Below are 18,649 nucleotides of genomic sequence, written 5' to 3' on the forward strand. Positions count from 1 at the left end.
TGGCTAGTAGTGGCTACGCAGACAAAAGATCCTGGAGGATGAGAGGAGGGAGAAGCAGTTAGACTTAATCCAGGGCAGAGAGCATGGGGAGCTGTCCATGGTTCTGGAAATCCCAGTAGGACTCTCCTTCAACGCTTGCCATTTTAAGAATATCTTTTCAGTTTGTTTTCATGTTCATCACTTGTCTAAGAGTAGAAACAATCTGGTCACACAGGGTCTGGAAGCACTTATGGTTGGTCACTTTGCAAAGCTAGAGTGTGCACCTGGTAGGTTCCAGAGACAAGAAATCTTCAGAAAGAAAACATGCCAAGCTGCAGAGGAGCAGACCTGGATGCTGAGACTTCTCCATGTGCTGTTTTAAACATGCCAGCTATGGTTTTCCTATGCACTGGGCTCAACTCATAGTTGGGGACAGGTCACCAAGGATTATTTATGAGGCCATGGGATCAGCCACCCATCCATAGGCACAATGCATTTGACCTTCACACCACTGAACACTCCCATGCTCCATGTTTGCAGAACCCTCCATTCTATGCAACCCCTGCATGGCTGTGAGCTTCTCATTTCCACTGTCCTTCATTGACTCCATGCAGAAGTGTTAAGTCTTGCTAAGAGCTTATACCGTCTCTCTTATGCTCAACATGTCTGGAGTGCTCTTATCATGCAGGGAAACCACGCCAGGCTGGGGTTCAAGTTACTCATTCTCCAAGCACATCCTACAATTCACCCAACTCTAGCTTTCCATGTGTCCAGACTGTGCACTCACACCATCCAGCCAGCATGGGCTCCCTGTAAAGGCCAAGCTTGATTTTACCAGGCCTCAAACATCTCTTTATCTGGTAGAATAAGCTACAAGAAAACTGACTTACCCACCAGCCTTAGCTCAATTCAGCCCTCACATCGAGTTGCACACAACCTTCTCTTCCTTCTTGATTTGGAAGAAAGCTTTGTGTATGAGAATCATGACCGTCCTTGGAGTTACTTTATCATGCGCTGTTATATAGATTGGTATCTCCTTCCAAACAAAAATTTAAGTTCTCAAGCATAGCATCCAAGCCTGGATGTGGTAGCATCCTTCACTTGTAGGAGTTAGGATGCTGAGATAGTAGGGTGATGAGTACAGAGTTAGCCTGGGCTAAGCTGTAAGATCTTGTCTCAAAGGTTAACAGAAAAACCCCAAACAATGCCCCCATCTGAGATCTGCTGCTTATTGCAGTGTTGATAATGATTTAGCATTTCCACAAGCATTTTCCGACCTGCACTGTGTTTGTTGTCCATCATTCTCCAGAAGCTGGGGATGGACATTATTCCCCACCCTGCTCTCTCTCTAAATATGGAAACCAAGACTTATGGGAGGAGCTTGGTCAGCTAGTGGGTTGAGGGCTGACCTTACAATTTCTGTCACTAAAGAGCTAAAGTGTAGATGCTTATATGAGCTAATAGTCTCTGGGAGTGTACTGATATCCTCCTGGTACCCACTTCCTAAATAAGCGAAATTCATGTGCACCCTAGTCTACAAAGGGAAAGAGCATCTCCATGCAGAAGGACCTATGATCTTCTCAAATATATCACAGTTTTAAAAAGTCAATTCCAATTCTAAAGCAATATAGTTTTTGTACCTGAGCAAAGTTAGGATGCTGTCTGTTAACCACAGAAGATGGCCTGCCATTCAAGTAATTTCTCTGATACACATTTTAGCCTCCATTCTATTACTGTTCTGAATTTGTCAGATGACCCCCCACCCAGAGTACCACCACTTCCTGATAAGGTGACTGCCCAATTTTGTTGAACTTATTTCTGTTATAATATCAGTTGATCTTTTTATTTTTTCGTGGGACTTTCAGGTGACCCTAATCACCCTCACTGCTCTTGTGCTTTTTCTCTCCCTCTCCCACTCCCTCTCCCCCTCTCCCCCTCTCTCCCTCCCTCCCTCCCTCTCTCTCTTTCTCTCTCCCCCTCCCTCTGTCTTCCTCTCTTCCTCTCCCTTTTCCTCCCTCCCCTCCTTCTGACCCCCTCTTTCCTTCCCTTTCTTTTCCTCTCTCTCTCTCTCTCTCTCTCTCTCTCTCTCTCTCTTTCTCTCTCTCTCTCTCACACACACACACACACACACACACTACACACACACTCACACACACACACCTGTTTAAAGAACTAAATCTAAAGACAAAACAAATTTAAGAAAATCATCACACCAAAAAAACGCTGAAGAAACAAATTGTACCAAAACTTGTTTGAAAATATAACAAATTATTCATTTTTAAAAATAACTTTTCATTTTTATTGTATGTTCATATGTGGTTATTGTCATGTGAATACATGTAGGGGGAGTTTCCCTAATTGTTTGATTGGCTAAATAAAGACGGCAGAAGTCAATCGCTGTGCAAAGATATGGAGGTGGGGTTTCTGGTCCCAGAGAGGAAGAGGACACACTGGAGAAGGAGGCCCATTTTGGCCAGGGAAGAGAGAGGTTACAGGCACCCTGTAGTCTAGCTAGTTCAGGTTAGACCCAGTGGTGGTCTCTACCACCAGAAGAATTCCAACCTAGAATAGCTGGTGAACTTAGGACAATAGATTCTGAGCCCAGCGTTTGTGTCATCTGGCTGATTTCGAATATTAAGAAGGCCTGATGTTTTCTGATTCAGGTGGTCAAGGGAGAGGGCACAGCCGTGTAGTGGTCATTGGCACTGTACAGAGCCAGCCACGGGGGTGGATGGTCTGTGGAACGAGAGTGGCACAACCAGCCAGAGGAACAGGCGGCAGTCTCGGGAAAGGGCCGGCTGGCAACATGGCTGCAGCTGCTCTCTATCTGGGATCTCAGAAAAAGCGTTAGCTAGCAGGCAAGTGGCTGAATATCGTGGAGCTGAGGGAGACCAGGGTGGTCGTTGGTGGCTTGGTGGAACTAGCCCTGAGAGGTTGAAAGAGCTCAGGCTACCATGGCATTTTAAAATTATATGCAATAAGCACGGGTTCCCAGAAATACCAGAAGAGGGCATCAGATCCCTTGGAGCTGTGGTAACAGATGCTTTTGAGACTCCCAATGTGGGTGCTGGGAACCGGACTCAGGTCCTTTAGAAAAACAGTGTGTGCTCTTGACCACTGAGCCATCTCTCTAGCCTCAGCATAAGTAATCCCTAGCAGAGAATATTGTGTGGTTAATATCCACTTTTGCCTTATTTAGTGGAAATTCTGACATTAAAAACTTCTAGTGAAATATTCTATGTTTAAAACAACCCCCTTTATTTCTATTTAAGTAAACACTGTGAGTAAAAGGCCTGTGTCTCTCAATAATATAGTCCTTAAAAAACTTGGTAAGTGGAAGTCAAACAGACCTGCCCACAGGCACTAGGACGCTGGATAAATGCAGGCTCAGCTGTCTGAAATCCTCACTGAGGCTTTTGCTACATCATGAATTGAGTTCTGCCTAGTTCCAGAAACACAGGCCCAAAGCACACCAGCTAAGCACATGGGGCAGGGACAGTGATGCACCCCAATCCCTTCTGTTTGTGAAATAGGAATGACACTAAGAATTATCGGGCACTGAGACTTATTCGATTCTTCTGTGGCCAGCTGAAAATTCATGTTGTAAATGACATAACCCTTCATCCTGAAGTTGGGATGCCCTCTTGGTGAACTACAAAGGAGAGAATGCTGGAAGGAAATGTGGGGATCTGTGGTAACATCAGAGATCTGCACCCTCAGAATTATTAAGGGTAACATATCCCAGCACACATATGTTACTCTAGCACTTAGAACGTAGAGAGAGTCAGGGGTCCATAAATTCAAGGCTGTAGCTGTGTATACAGCTCAAGGCCAACTTGGGCTACACAGACCCCATCAAACAAAATAAAATAAAACAAAACACCATAAAACCATGGTCTGGAGAGATGGCTCAATGGTTAATAGCACTGGCGACTCTTGCAGAGGACTCTCGTTTGGTTCCCAGCACCTACATCTATCTATCTATCTATCTATCTATCTATCTATCTATCTATCTATCTATCTACAGGTGCCTTCTGTAACTCCAGGTCCAGGAGATCCCCAAGGGCACACTTGTAAATGCTGGCAAACATTCACATACCTTAAAAATAATTTTTAAATTCCCCTTAAACATAAAGAACAATGTATTTTATGCATGAATAATGTAAATTTAAATATTTTAATAGAGACGTTTTGGGTTTCTTAAGGTAAATGTGTTCACATTCTATTAAAACCTACTTGGAACATAAACCATAGGATCCTGGGTTGTGTAATTCCCTGCCTCCTGCTGGAGGTAAAGGGGGCCTTTTGAAAGTTGAAGTTGCAAAAGCTGCAGGCAGAAAGGCGCCATAATTCGGAGGTGGCCATGCAATCAACACAGACAAGGAAGGCCCTGACAGCATTGGACACTGAATAATGCATGAGTGCTCACCAGAGATCTTAGGACAAAGAGAAGGTTTGGGAGGATGGAGTGACAACTTCCAGTGACCCAGAGTGTGCTGAAGTGAAGACAGCGCAGGATGTTGGCTCAGTAGAGATCTGGTGTCTAGGGCTGGCACTATATACGTGCTCTTCAGGTTGACATCAGACCTGTCTTTGGATTCCTCCAAAGAGGTGACATTAGGGGCATGCACTTAGAAGCCAACCAGCCCCGCACTGGGATTCCAGCTGTGAGGTGCTATGCAGGTGACTCAGCATCTCTGGGCTCTCATTTTTCATGACGATAAGAATGCCTATAGTATAACACTTCACACAGTTACAGCGGTCAAGACACATGGAACACAGGGCATTACAACTATCCTCAGTTATGAATACCTAAAGCAGGCTCTGGGGAGAGGCTTCACTCAGGAAAGTGCTTGATTTTGTAAACCTGAGGACCTTAGCTGGATCCCTAGAACCCTGTTTAAAAGCAACCACAATAGCAATGCCGGGGAGGAGTGGGACAGGCACATCTCCGGGGTTCACTGCCTACTTGGCAAGAGAGTAGGTGGCCCTGTCTCAAGAAAGCAAGGTAGACAGTGTCTGAAATTGACTTCTGGCTTCCAAGTGTATGTTCACACATGTGCACATGCACACACATTCTCTCACACACATGTACACACATGTACCCACATGTACACACACACACACACACACACACACACACACACACACACACACTCATGAGTGTTGGGTGCATATAGAAAGCGAATGGTAGATAGCAAGGCTGTTAGTGGATGAGCCCAGAGCCCAGCCTTCTCCATTACCCTTAGACTTGCTTAGACTTGCAAGCTGCTTCCCCTAAAACTCACACTCTTGGAGTCCATTTCTCCTAAATCCTCCCAGATGCAGTAAAATCTTAATTATGTTAGGTGTAAACTGTGTGTGGAACCTTGAATTTTATAAATTTATATAAGATGGCATGAAATATCCAGCATGTCCTTCACATTCATTTCTTCCAGAGTAGGGGATGAGTCTCAGACTCCAGTTTATCCCTGGGTGCTGTGACCTTTGAAGATGTCTGTCTGCTTTAAGGTAAGTAGGAAGAGTCCCATCTCCTGAGCCGCATCTGAGTTTCTGATGCAATATGCTTTAAGGAAAGATTCTGTGAATACTGTACTTTAAAAAGATATATTTTATGGTTATAGATTGTGTGCATGTGTGTGTCTATGTGTGTATATGTTAAGCACAGGTGCACACAGAAGCCAGAAAAGAAAGTTGGATGCCCTGGAGCTGGATGTGCAGGGCCTTTGTGAGCTGCCTCATGGTGCTGGGAACTGAATTCCTGTCCTCTGGAAGAGCAGCAAGCACTCTTAACCACAAAGCCATCTCTCCTTTACTCCATACCACAGACACTTTCTTTCTACGTCCAGTCACTTTCTGCTTCTTTGGTTTAACACTGTGGATAAACCAACAGGCCCTGGCAAACTCATTTAAATGAAGTTTATTTTCTGCCATGTTTATTTTCTAAGGACGTGCTGGCATTCCAGCTAAGCTTAGCAGGAAAACAGACTGTAGCAATGATAAACACTCACACTGTGGCTAAAGCTCTTTCAGAACAATGTGGTTTAGCTGCTCCTGCTGTTTATTGAAATTTGCTGGGAAAATGTCGCAGCTCAACATTTGCAAGAAGCTGCAGGACAAGGCTGACAGCTCAGATCTATCTCTTCTAGAATCTGCGCCTCTCAGTGCTTTGTGGTACAGAGAGCTTGGAGGGAATGGACGAGACAATGGGAGCTCAGGACCAAGATGCCCAGGAGAAAATGATGAAGACTCCCGGTGGGAGGGGCAGAGGGAAAAGTAGGTGGCGGAAGGGAGAAACACACAATCACTCCTGCTTCCTAAGGTAATCACAGCGGCTGGCTCTTAATCTGAAGCAAAGGCTTCACCAAACTTTACTGGGGCCCCGTGGTGCTCAATGGTGAGGCAATTGGTAATGTAATGAAATGTGCCTACTTGGAACTGAAAACCTGCAGACATCCCTGTTCACAGTTTCCCTTTCATGTATACCCTTGGACTGCAGGCCATGCACTTCATAGTTTTTACACGGGGTCTCAAAGAAGCACAGGCTGACTACAAATGTATGTGTAGCTGAGAATGACTTTGAACTCCCTCTCCTCCTACCTCCAGGTCCCAAGTGTTGGGATTATGGGTTGGTGTCACCATGTCAGGTTTATGCAGTACTAAGATTAAACTCAGGCTTCATTAATACTAACTAGTGAAGTAATGCGACAGCTGAGCTGTGTCCCTGGCTTATGTACGTTTTTGAGGCCAGGTAGGCTTAGCAGTATTAGTCAAGGTCATGCAACAGCATGAAGCTGGGTGGTCTGGTTAAAAGCACTGAGTTGCTTCTGGGAACACAAGTACACCAGGGAAGAGCATAAGTCACAAGTACATGGCATGTCTCCGATATCTCAGTGACCAAGACTGACCGATTCATTTATTTTCCTCTGCCAATGCATTTTAGGATCTGTGACCACGGTGTCCACACAGTGCCACTAAGCTTTGTTTCTGAAGTCACGTGTGGAAGTAAGGGACTTCCTTCCTAGTAGTGAGGAGAGAACCACAAGGCTGCCTTGGAAAGCAGGTTCCCATGAGGCGTGTACACCCTCCCCGTGTGGAGTCACAGGGGGTCCTACTCCAAGGTCAAAGCAGGAAGAGGAGGAGGCTTCAAGGAAGTGTCAGCAGCTGGACCAAGTGACTTCTGCTAACTTAGACCTGTCATCAAAGAAAGAGCTATGGCGCCTTTCCATTCCATGGGGTCCTATTCCTGACCTTTGTTCTGCAGTTTTTCAAGGGAGAGAAAGAGAAAGAACCATCTTACCCATGAGGAATTTTACTCAGGACATAATATCCAGTGTGGGAATGTTGGTATACCTGCAAGAGAGAAGAGAAAAAGAAAGTGTTGAGACAAAGCCTGGGGTTCCTGGTTCTCAAGTGTCTGAATCCTAGTAAGCACCGGCTGCCACAGGCAGTGTATATGCAGAGGCCTGCTGGCAAAGCCTCACTGACAATTAGCAGGCCCTGTTTGCATTACTTTGACCATTCATCAGGTTATCAGGCAGCCAGAGGCTTGACATTATCTCCATGGCTGCCTGCTTACTGATTAAATTAGGAGTCTTTAAATTAAATTAGTATTTCCATCTAAACTAAATCCAGCACAGAACTAATAAGGGCACATGGTCACTGGAGCTCACTGGAGCTTACTGGAGCTCACTGGACATGATCAGAAAGCCCTGCAGGACAAAACAGCCTTTGAAGTTCTGAAGTTCTTGCAGAGAATGGCTAGGGCTCCTCTAGGCTCTCAACTCTGTGCCTACAATAAGAAAGGAATTGGAGGCAAGACTGGGCACACTGTCTACTTTCTGTGCAATTTTATCGGCACCTTCTGGCTTCTGAAACACTGATGAGTCAGAGCTTTCTGCAACGGGGGGTTAGAAACAGCTGGTGTTTAAAACAGAGAGACCAAAAAACAAGCAGTTTCCAAACTTCTAGAGCCCCCAAATTTCAGAGGTCTCTCTTAATCTCCTGAGGCAAGAGACTATTTCCAAGCCTATAAACAGTAAAGAAAATTCAAAGGGATACCCATGAGAAAAGGGGACACAGAGGAAGCTCAGAAAATATGAGCATGCCCTACCCAGCTCTTGGTAAAGCTCCTTTGTAGGTGGGATCTGATGTCTTCTCCTCTAGAGTAAAGAAAAACCCTACTCTCCACTCTCGAACCCAAGGGACATCTGAGGGTAGATACCCTGGGCAGAGGGGGTGTCCAGCAGATAGCACATAAGGTAACTTTTTAAAAATATGGTTAGGTTTTTAGCTATGGGCTGATTAAGCCTTGTCTGTTTGTAGCAGGTTATTTCATAGCTGATTTGGAGGAACTGACAAGTCTATTGAGAGCTGGTTTATGAATAAGTAACCCCTAAGATACTCCCCAGGTTCCTGGATTCCAGAAAATGATGGAGAGAAAATTCTCACTCTGTCTTGCCCCACTAAAGTTTACAGACTTCAAGTTGTCAGACTACAGAATATCAGATGGGTAGTGTTAGTGGAACATGCCCTATTAAAATAAAGTATACACCTTAATAATGGGTACACCTTAACTAAACATACCTTTCACACCATCCCCAGAATCACACATTCCTTCCACAGAATGCTTCCCACACCTCCTGTCCAGGAATCAGAGACAGCCTGACTGTAGACCACTTATCAATCAAGTGGTCAGAAATATCGCTCTTCCTTTGAGACCTATAAGAATGGACCCCATTTTGCCTGGTGGGCTTAAATGTCATCACAGCCCCTTCCATGCTCCTGTCTGTCTGTCTGTCTGTCTGTATGTCTGTGTGTCTGTCTGTGTGTCTGCCTGCCAACACAATGTCTTACTGTCCCCCTTTAATACCAAAGCAGAAACCTTTTACACAATAGGGAAGAGGTGCAGTTGAAGGAAGACAGGGAATGCAGAATGCACTGCACGGGGCGATGAGTGGTAGCTGCTGAATGAAGTGAGCCTCCGAAGGAAGATGGACCCTGAACCAACTTCTGACGTATCGTGGTGGACATGAAATCATTCAGGAAAAGAGATTCAGAGATAAAAGCAAGTAGTGCTTTAGTGTTAACTAGGCACGAGGTACGCAGGCTGGCCGTCGGGATGGTAGTAGGTAGGGAGACACTGATCTGCTTAGAAACAACTAGTAACACTCAGCTCTTTATTACGAGCCTACTATGCTCATTGTAGTCAACCGACAAATCCAGGATAGCAACAGACAAAGAAATAGGTAAAATGCTTTGTACTTATATTATGCAAAACAGGCTTTTTTTTTTCCTACTTAGGACTAAGGGAAGAAACACATCCCTTGACTGATTTGTCTTTTCAGTCTTCTTTCAAGATGATGCCAAATGACACTGAAATTCTGTCTTACAGATGCGCTCTAGTGTAAGCAACAACAGTCGAGAGACTAACAAAAACCCTCTGGACAAAGACTTTGGCAAGAAGAAAGCAAAGGGAGAACTTTCCATTTTCAACTCTGCATCTGCATGGGTGAAGAAAGCCACACAATGGGAATGGACACAAAATATCTGGAAAAGAGAGGGATCACTATCACATTCTAGCCAGGATGCCTGTGTGTATCTTTATTGTCTCATCTCTACAGGGACATTTCAACCCTAGTGAATGTCTGAGGTCTGAGGTCTGAGGCTCTTCTGGATACAAGTAAAGTCAATCAAAATATGACTAGGAAAAGTCCAGAGGAGGGGTCAAGAAAGCCTTCCATAACTGTGTGTCCTGCTGTCTCCCCAGGGTGCTCAGGGTTTTGTCCTGCCCTTGGTGGCCCATGCTTGTCCTCCCCCTTGGCAGCTGCCTTCCTACTGCACTGCTGTTTTGTTGTGCTGTTCTGCCAGAACTTTCTACTGACTCATGCCTAATTTTCTCTGAGAATACAACATTGTCTTTCTTGCTAGCTGGCTGTCTTGTCTCCTGCACACATCTCTCACAGCAAAAGCCATGTAGAGACACAGGGCAAGCACACACACACACACACACACACACACACACACACACACACACACACACTCCCAATATCCTGTAAGCTTTCAGGACTTAAGAAACATCTTTCTGCATTCCTTAATTTGCCCTCCATAACATTTGTCTTAATTACCTTTCAGCAGCTATGACAAACCATGGGCAAGACAAGTTATAAAAGGAAGAGTTTATTGGAGATTAGAGCTTCAGAGTTCTGAGCATCACAGCAGGTGGTGTGGCAGCAGGTAGCAGACATGATGATCTGATGTAGCAGCCTGAGGCAGTGAGGTCACACTGGGGCTTTTGAAACATCAAAGCCCACTTCTAGTGACACACCTCCTTCAACCTGGCCATACCTCCTAATATTTTCCAGTTTGACTAACTGGGACCAAACATTCAAATGTATGAGCTTATGGGGGCCATTCTGACCATATTTTATCCAAGTCAACACAGCTTGTCATAGAAGCAGCCTTCCTTGTTTTTGTTTGTTTGTTTGTTTTAAAACGAAGAAATGCAGTCTCAGAGCCAAACTATGTGGTCCGAGGTGCTGTAATGTAGAAGGAAGAGAGTTTGGAGCTTTGGGTTTACATGCACACATAAGGCTACCTCCACAGCAACAACATGGTGTTTGGAGACGTTCTCCCATCAGCCACGTCATCTCTGCCTTATGAGAGACCCAGGCTCTCTGCTTATCTAGAGCCGTTGGTGGCTCTCTCTAACAGACCCAGAGCCCATTGTGAGCCCTTTTTCCAGCCACCTGGAAATCACCGCTGAGTCAACAGTAAAAGTACTTGGTAGCACTTCCTCTCAAGTGCTAAGATCTGTATTTGAGAAATTTCCTGGTAAGATGGGACAGCAAACACTAATCGATGCATTTGATGACCATTCACAGGCCATCTGCAGCATGCACAATGCACTAGAGAAAGGTGTGTGCCAATATCTGAATGAAGAAACGGATGAAGTGGGTCACTTAAATAAAACAAGAACTAGGGAATGAGATAACACTATAGAAAATACCATAGCACAGGGGAAGAACATTTTCTGAAACAGGAGGGTTTTCCATAAGTGCATAGATACTCCAAAAGGCCAGAAGATGTTCCTGGAACCTGACTGTATGTCATGACTAAAACCGCTTTAGTTAGTTTGGTTTTTGTCAGTTTATCCAGGAACTGTATATCAAACTATTTTCCCCTCAACTGTGAAACCCATATTGTGAGGCCCTTACCACTGCCATATTTGAAAACTGTCTATATACAGGTATTAAGTGAAGTAAGGCCGTTAGGGAGGGTGCTCATCCACTTTGACTGCCGTGCTTCTAGCAGGGACAAAAGGAAGTGCAACAGTGGCTCAGTGAGTAAAATACTTGCCCCATAAGCATGAAGACCTGGGTTGGAATCCTCAGAACCTTTGTTAGGCTGACTATCATAGCTTACATCTGTAATTCCTATGATGAGATAAGAGGCAGAGGCAGGGGGATTCCCAGAAGATTACAGTTGGTATATCCTGACACATAAGCAGTGAATAGTAGAGAGAGATCACAAATTTACACACCCACAGAGAGAGAGAGGGAGGGAGGGAGGGAGAGGGAGAGGGAGAGAAAGGTGACATGAAGAGTCACAGGAAGTACCTGGTGGGAAGAAGAAGGTCTCAATGGTACATATACAAGTGGACTAACAACCACCAGGTGTCACCAACCATTAGCAGCTGGAAGATACCTAAAAGAGTTGTCCCCTTCAAGGCTCACAGTGGTATGCCCCTACCCACCACAAACCACAGTAGACTCTTACATTACTAGGGACAAGTGAGTTCATCTTCCTCAAGTTCAGCTTGTTCATTGCCATGGGTCACTATTCACTTTTACATATATCTGGGCATGTAAAAGTAGACAATCAAGCCTGGAGTCCATGGGCACCATTGCTTAGTTGCTAAAATCCAGCTCTACTTAAAAGAACTCAATCATATTTGCTATTTTAGAGGCAGTGATCTTCTGATAGTCATGTGGATCTGCTGGTACCCATGCCTGCTCCCTTCCTCCCAACCCTACAACCCCAAGGATTTGTGCCTTACATTCCCTTGAATTTTTCTTCTGAATCTGACTTTACAACCTGAGAACAAAAGGACTTTTCAAACTCCCTTTTATAACCTATTCTGTAGACACTTGAGTGTTGTTTACAGCACACAGTGTATTCAACCACTTCCACAGATTCAACCAAACATAGTCAGAAAACATTTGACAATAACTTGTGTGTGTGAGGAACACACACAGGTGGTGCTTTGTCATGTCACTGCCCCAAATGATGGAAGAAAACACCAATTCATTCACCATTACAATACACATGGTAGTTCCTTTGGGGATGAGTGGTTATTCTAATTTTGTGTCTGTCACTGTGATAAAATTACTGACAAAGCAACATTAAGGGAGGGTAGGTTTATTCATCCAACCGTTCCATGGTTCCATGGTACTGTTCTTCATTGTGGTGAAATCAAGCTTGGGCATTTTTTTCTTCCTACACAGTTCATGACCCTAACCCAGGGAACGGTATCATCCACTTTTAGCCTAGGTCTTCACTTATTAAGGAACATTCAAGGCAATCCTCCATAGACATGCTCACAGGACAACCTAAACTACACACTCCTCTACTGAGATTCCCTTCCCAGAAGTTTCTAGGTTGTGTCAAGTTGAAAACCAAAATTAACCTTTGCAATGTTCTAAAGAACCTGAGTGCTTCTTGCATAGGTCATCTGAAATCCTCTCACGCCTTTGTACATTGAAGTCATTAACCTGTGGGGATATGGTATCCTGATAACTCTCAACCAATTCCCTGTGCACATCCAGGCATGTCAGAACTCAATTTGTAAAGATACTAGGAGCAAAAAAAAAAAAAAAAAAAAAAAAAAAAAAAAAAAAAAAATTAGTTTTGAAAGGTTGAGATGCCTAAGACTTTCCTGAGGCTCAAATTAAGGGCTCTCAGGGAACAAGCTAAGAAAGAACTCATTCAACAACTGCTGTGAGCTGCTATAGGCTCATGAGCATTCACAGCCAAGCACGTTTGGGAAATCAACTTGTGCTGACAATCTGGAGGGTTCGTAGAGAAACTTGCCCAAGGCCTGTAGCCTCCAGATGGGCAGATGGAGGTCATAGAACAGGTCCCTGCCTTACAAAAAGCATGATGTTCCAAAACCCAGAGGCACTTGCCTCTTTCACAAGTCTCTGACTCTACTAAGATCAAGTCTAGATTCTCTGGGCTGCATCTCGGGAAGCTGGCAGCCAGCCTACTGCTTTGCAAAAGTCTCTGGGGGAGACACTGACTTTAATATTGGGGTTGGAGAGGGCTGGGGACATGGCTCAGAGGTTAAGAGCACTGGCTGTTTTTCCAGAGGATCCTGCCTCAATTCCTAGTACCTACATGGTGGCTTGAAACTATCTGAAATTTTAGTCCTAGGGGATGTGATATTCTTCTCTTCTGGTCTACATAGGTACTACATGCATATAGTACACAGACATATAGTCAGGTGCACACTTCATACACATAAAAATAAATGTAAAAAATCTAAATAAAAAACTAAATTAAAAAATCTGAAATGGGGAATTGGGAGGTAACTTAGTGGTAGATAATACATGTAGCATATCTAAAGCCTCAATTCAAGCTCTTGGACCACAAAAGAAAAAAAAAGAAGGAAAAAAGGAAGGAATAAAGAGAGAAAGGGAGAAAGGAAGTTGGGGGGGGGAGGCAAAAGAGGGGATGGACAGCAGTAAAAACCCAAAGTTATGTTATGCTAAGAGCAGTAAGTCACACAAGATAATCACTGCATGAGACCCATGGAGTGAATATATTTATGGAACAAAAAGCACAATTTAAGGGACGAAGAGCTGACTCGGTGGTTAAGAGTACTTGCTGTGCAGTCATTAGGAGCAGAGTTCAAACTCACTGTCGGCACAAGAAGCAGGGTATCTCATACATGCCTGCAACTCTGCCTAGCTTCAGTGAATGCAGAGGCAGGAAGATTTTTCAGAGCTTGCTGGTTTCCAGTATGGCTGGAAAAACATGTAAAGGAAGCACTGTCTCAAAGGAAGAGGCAGACAGAGTAAGAGAGGAGAGTGTCAGATACCCTCTTTGGCCTCCATTGATATCTGGAGTGCACCCCCCCCCCCCATAAGACATACATAGAAATTGAAATTACACTATCTTCATTAGTACCCAAGGCTGGCGGCAAGGGCAGGGAGAGTTACTGTCTAATGTGTTTAGAGTTCTCATTGGAGATGGTGAAAACATTCTATTCATAGATGATGGTGATATCACACAGCACTGTGAATGTGCCTAAGGAGAACACAGATGAACCACACACTTCATTCTGTTGCTGTGGTAAACACCATGGCTGAAAGCAGCTCGGAGAACAAAGGGTTTATTTTGCTTATACTTCCAGGTCGTAGTTCATCACGGATGGAAACTGGGGCAGGAACTCAAGTAGGAATTTGGGGCAGAAAGCATGGAGGAATGCTGCTTGCTGGCTCACTCTCTGGCTTCCTCACAGGCTCATGCTTGTTTGACCTCCTTATTCCAGCCCAGGACCACCTGCTAGGAAAGGGTGCTGCTCTCAGCTGGTCTGGCCTCTGCTAATTAACAATCAAGACGAGACGATCCCCACAGACATACCCACACGCCAGTTTGATATGGGTAGTCCTCCAATCGAGACCCCTTTCTCAGGTGACTCTAAGCTATGGAAAGTTGATGATGAAAGTTAACCAGGACACCCAACATGAATATATAGTCACCACAAAGGAAGAGGAGAGAGAATGATTTTATATTGTATTTTTAAATTTAATACAAAATTAATACAAAGTCAATAAGAAAGATTTAGATGCATCTGCAATAATAAAATCAAGGATTTAGCCAAGTACGGACGTCATTCCCTACCATGACTTTGGATGCTCCAGAGACTTTCCCCACTACTCTTGGCAATCATATATCATTGGCCATTCACAGACTAGGAAGGTGTAACAGTGAGAAACACACACCAAGATGCTCCCTAAAGATTAACTACACTTATTCTTTGATTTTTTTAATAGGTGAAAAAAGCCTTTAGCCTCAGAACTCTGTTCATTGCAAAGATAAACAGGAAGCTAAGCTGCCTGAGACCTGGCCAAATATTCCTGACCCCAAATCTTTCCCAAGAGAAACCTTGAAAGGCCCTGGGAAGTGTATCTCTAAGTTGGCCCTCCCTTGCTAATAGGGGACTCAGGTAACCTTGGCACCCAAGGCATGTCCTACTTTATGAAACCTACCTAGAGGGTTCTGTCAAGGTCATCCTCAAGCTCAGTCTCTGGGGGTCAGAGAGGGGGAAAATATGCTTACTCTGCACATTGACATGGCCTTTGGAAGACAGCCATGTTGGCCCTGACTTGGCTGATTTGCAAAGCTGTAGAAGGCATTCATGTCTTCAGGCAGTATGTGGTGGGTACCAGGCCTTTCCAGTCTTCTACCCCTGACTATCTCACAGATACACTCAGCATGCTTGCTAATACCCAAGGATGGTCCAGTCAAATCCAACATTAATCATTTACTCCCACTTGCAGGAGAATTAAGTTTGCAGCATCTAGAGATTGCTCAGCTGTTGTCATTCATTTCTGCACAGCTGATAAAGGACCCCACGTAATTCTAAGTAGAAGTTTCTGAGTGAAGGCTGGACAATGTTGGTGGAGAAAACAAATCAGCATTAAAAGTTAGTACCGGCTTTCAGGATCACAAAACTTGGGCATAGATTCAAAAGAAAACAGTTTCTCTGGCAGTTGCAGGGCAGGGTTTCAGAGATGCCCACAGGGTGGAAGGCCCTCTCTGCTCTTCTGCCATTTCAGCAGATCCTGCTAGTGTCTCATGAAAGAGACTGCAATTCCCTTGTGCCTGATTCTACCCACAAACAGGGAATTATAAACTGAATGGACCAGCCAACAGAGAAGCTTGCTCTGGTGGCCTGATTATTGGAAAGAAGCAGAGAGGAGCAGTTGAGAAACTTGGGGTGACTGAGGGGCTGTGGCAAGAAGGAGGAACAGTAAGAGAGGAGGCCTGCTAGGAGAGAGGATGGGAGAAGTGAGGAGAGAGAGGGAGGAGGAAGCCTTTGAGGGAGGTGTGAGAGAGTGACCCTGGCTACTGTGGCCATAGAAGTTCTGACGACAGTAAAAGAACCTGTGAAAGGGTAATGAAGGCTGTCCTGCAGTCCTCCCCCAGTCCTCCCTCAGTCCTCCCCCAGTACTCCCTCCAGTTCTCCCCCAGTCTTCCCCTCAGTCCTCCCCTCAGTCCTACCCCCAGTCCTCCCCTCAGTCCTACCCCCAGTCCTCCCCCAGTCCTTCCCCAGTCCTCCTCCAGTCCTCCCCCAGTCCTCCCCTAGTCCTCTCCTCATTCCCCTTCCCCAGAGTCCTCCCTCAGTCCTCCATGACATCCTCCTAGTACCATGGAAGGCTAAGCATTCAACTTGGTGTCTGTCTGATATCCTAGAATTAAAAGGCTTTGGGGTAAATGGGAATGAATCTGATCAGAAGCTTGAGTGAATCAGGCAAGAATTCCCAGAGCCAGGCACGTGGAGTCCTAGACAGAGAGAGACCCTGGCTAGCTTGGGAGGCAGAGGAAGCCCTCACTTCAGCGATGCACAGCAGCTATGGAGAAAGGTGGATGCAGCTAGACCCACCACCCCTGGTTGATAGAATAAAGTGCAGAGACTCGCAGATGTGAATTAGAAGTAACGTAGCATCCGCACAGGCTGAGTCTCTTCCCCACATTCCAATGTTGAAACACTGTTATTTGATCCTCCTCTGTGACAAGATGGCCTCAGGAGATGACACCAATGGTGGGTGGCTAGGACTTCATGAGATCAGAAAGGCAGATGTCTGTTAGCACCACAGTCGGGAGACAGTGCCCAAGCATCAGAAGAGAGACAGCAACCAAGCTCTGGGAGCCAGCTAGTGCCTTTGTTCTATGTTCTGCTGAGTGAAATGCAGTCTCGCCTTAGACCTCTGATTAGTAAACTTCTGCTGCCTGTAAGCCACCCAGCCTTTGGCAATTTGTTATAATATGTCATATGACCAATGTAGCTCCCACCAGAATGTCTAAATACCAAGCAATAGCAGGAGTAAAGAGGGGAGAAATGAACCTGCAAACACACACACACACACACACACACACACACACACACACACACACACACACGAGGTGGAGGAGCCAGTGGGAGCTGGTGCTTCCTTTAGAAGCTAAATGTCTATTCACCATGACTCAGAAATTGAGTTTTTTTTTTTTTGTAGTCAGTACTATGCAATTTCTTTTTTTCGTTATCCTCCTTCACATGATTTTCTAGAACACACACGACTATAATGAGAATTTCATACATCCCTACAGTGTACCTGACACAACCACACCCCCTTTTCTCAGATTCTTTACTTGTTCCCACCTTTTCAACTTTGTGACCTTTTTCCTCTTATATCCCACTGGTTATGTATAGATATAGGTATAGGAATAGGTACATATCAATGTACTGCCCGTATATTCATAGGCGTGGCTCTATCTGCTGAAATATGATTGACAGACCAAGGGCCACACTCATAAATAAAACGGATTCTTTCTGCCCAAGAAATCATCAGCTGTCAGCAGCTCCTCAGCTCATGAGCCCCTGTCCCCATACTGAATGCTAACTGACTGGATCTGGGGCAGGTCTTGTATAGGGCACCTGACTTCTGGGGAGTTCATGAGCTCAGTGGTCCTGTCATGTTCAAAAGACGTTGCAGAAACTGAATCCTTGGATGTATCACATAAAAATGAAATTGAGAGTCACATAAAAAGTCCTTCATGAGGGCTGGATAGAAGGCTCAGCAGTTAAGAACACTGCTCTTCCAGTGGACCTGGGTTCAATTTCAGTACCCACATGGCAGCTCACAACTGTCTGTAACTCTAGTTCCAGGGAGTCTGACTCCCTATACCAATACATATAAAAACAAAATTAAGTACTATATATATATATATATATATATATATATATATATATATATATACTTGTGTAAATATTTTATATGAATGTATATTAACATATATATATATATATACATGACATACATACATATATGTACATATATACATACATACATATACAACTTTTAAGGAATGACTACAGAAGCAATCAACTTATAACAGCTCAGCTGAAACTGCCCAGGTAACTGTCTATATGTGAGGTTCAGCTGCCTTACAGAGGCCATGAGATGCCGCCGAGTGATACAAGGTTCCGATGGGACATGTAACAGCTAGGGTAGAAATGGAGGGAATTCTATAAATGGAAAAGCCAGCATTCAAAAGAAATTCTGTGTGATGCTGCCTACAACATTCTGAGATGTCAAAGCGACTCTTGTGACCAGATCCATGGTGCCCTTGTTCCCCACTCTGCCTTGGTTATAGGGGTGTCTTAGTGTGTAGGGGTGTCTTAGTGTGTTTTGCTCTGTTATAACAGCATTCCACAGATAGGGTAACTGGAAATGGTCAGAAATGTATTGGGTCACAGTTCTGGGGGAGGTGTTTCAGAATCCACAAAAGGTCTCTTGTATGTGGAAGGTTCTTCATATCAGATATGAACAAGATGGCTTCTGCTCTTTCCCATCTCCTAAGCTATTGAGGGACAGTGACTCCTGTGAGTACACCAAAATGT

At 44.6% G+C, this 18,649-nt stretch overlaps 1 protein-coding gene across 1 annotated transcript in view; it reads right to left on the minus strand.

Annotated features, from left to right (window-relative positions):
* LOC308435629 (A-type potassium channel modulatory protein DPP6-like) overlaps window positions 1-18,649 on the minus strand; it is a gene marked incomplete at both ends in the record, with an annotated part of 497,671 nt that overhangs the window by 53,718 nt on the left and 425,304 nt on the right. The window contains one exon of the mRNA XM_080936356.1: window positions 7,280-7,332. Within this exon, the coding sequence (XP_080792482.1) occupies window positions 7,280-7,332 (53 nt within the window). The remainder of the gene's footprint in view (window positions 1-7,279; window positions 7,333-18,649) is intronic.

Source organism: Micromys minutus (genome assembly GCF_963924665.1).
Source record: "Micromys minutus genome assembly, chromosome: 23".
NCBI classification, from domain to species: Eukaryota; Metazoa; Chordata; class Mammalia; order Rodentia; family Muridae; genus Micromys; species Micromys minutus.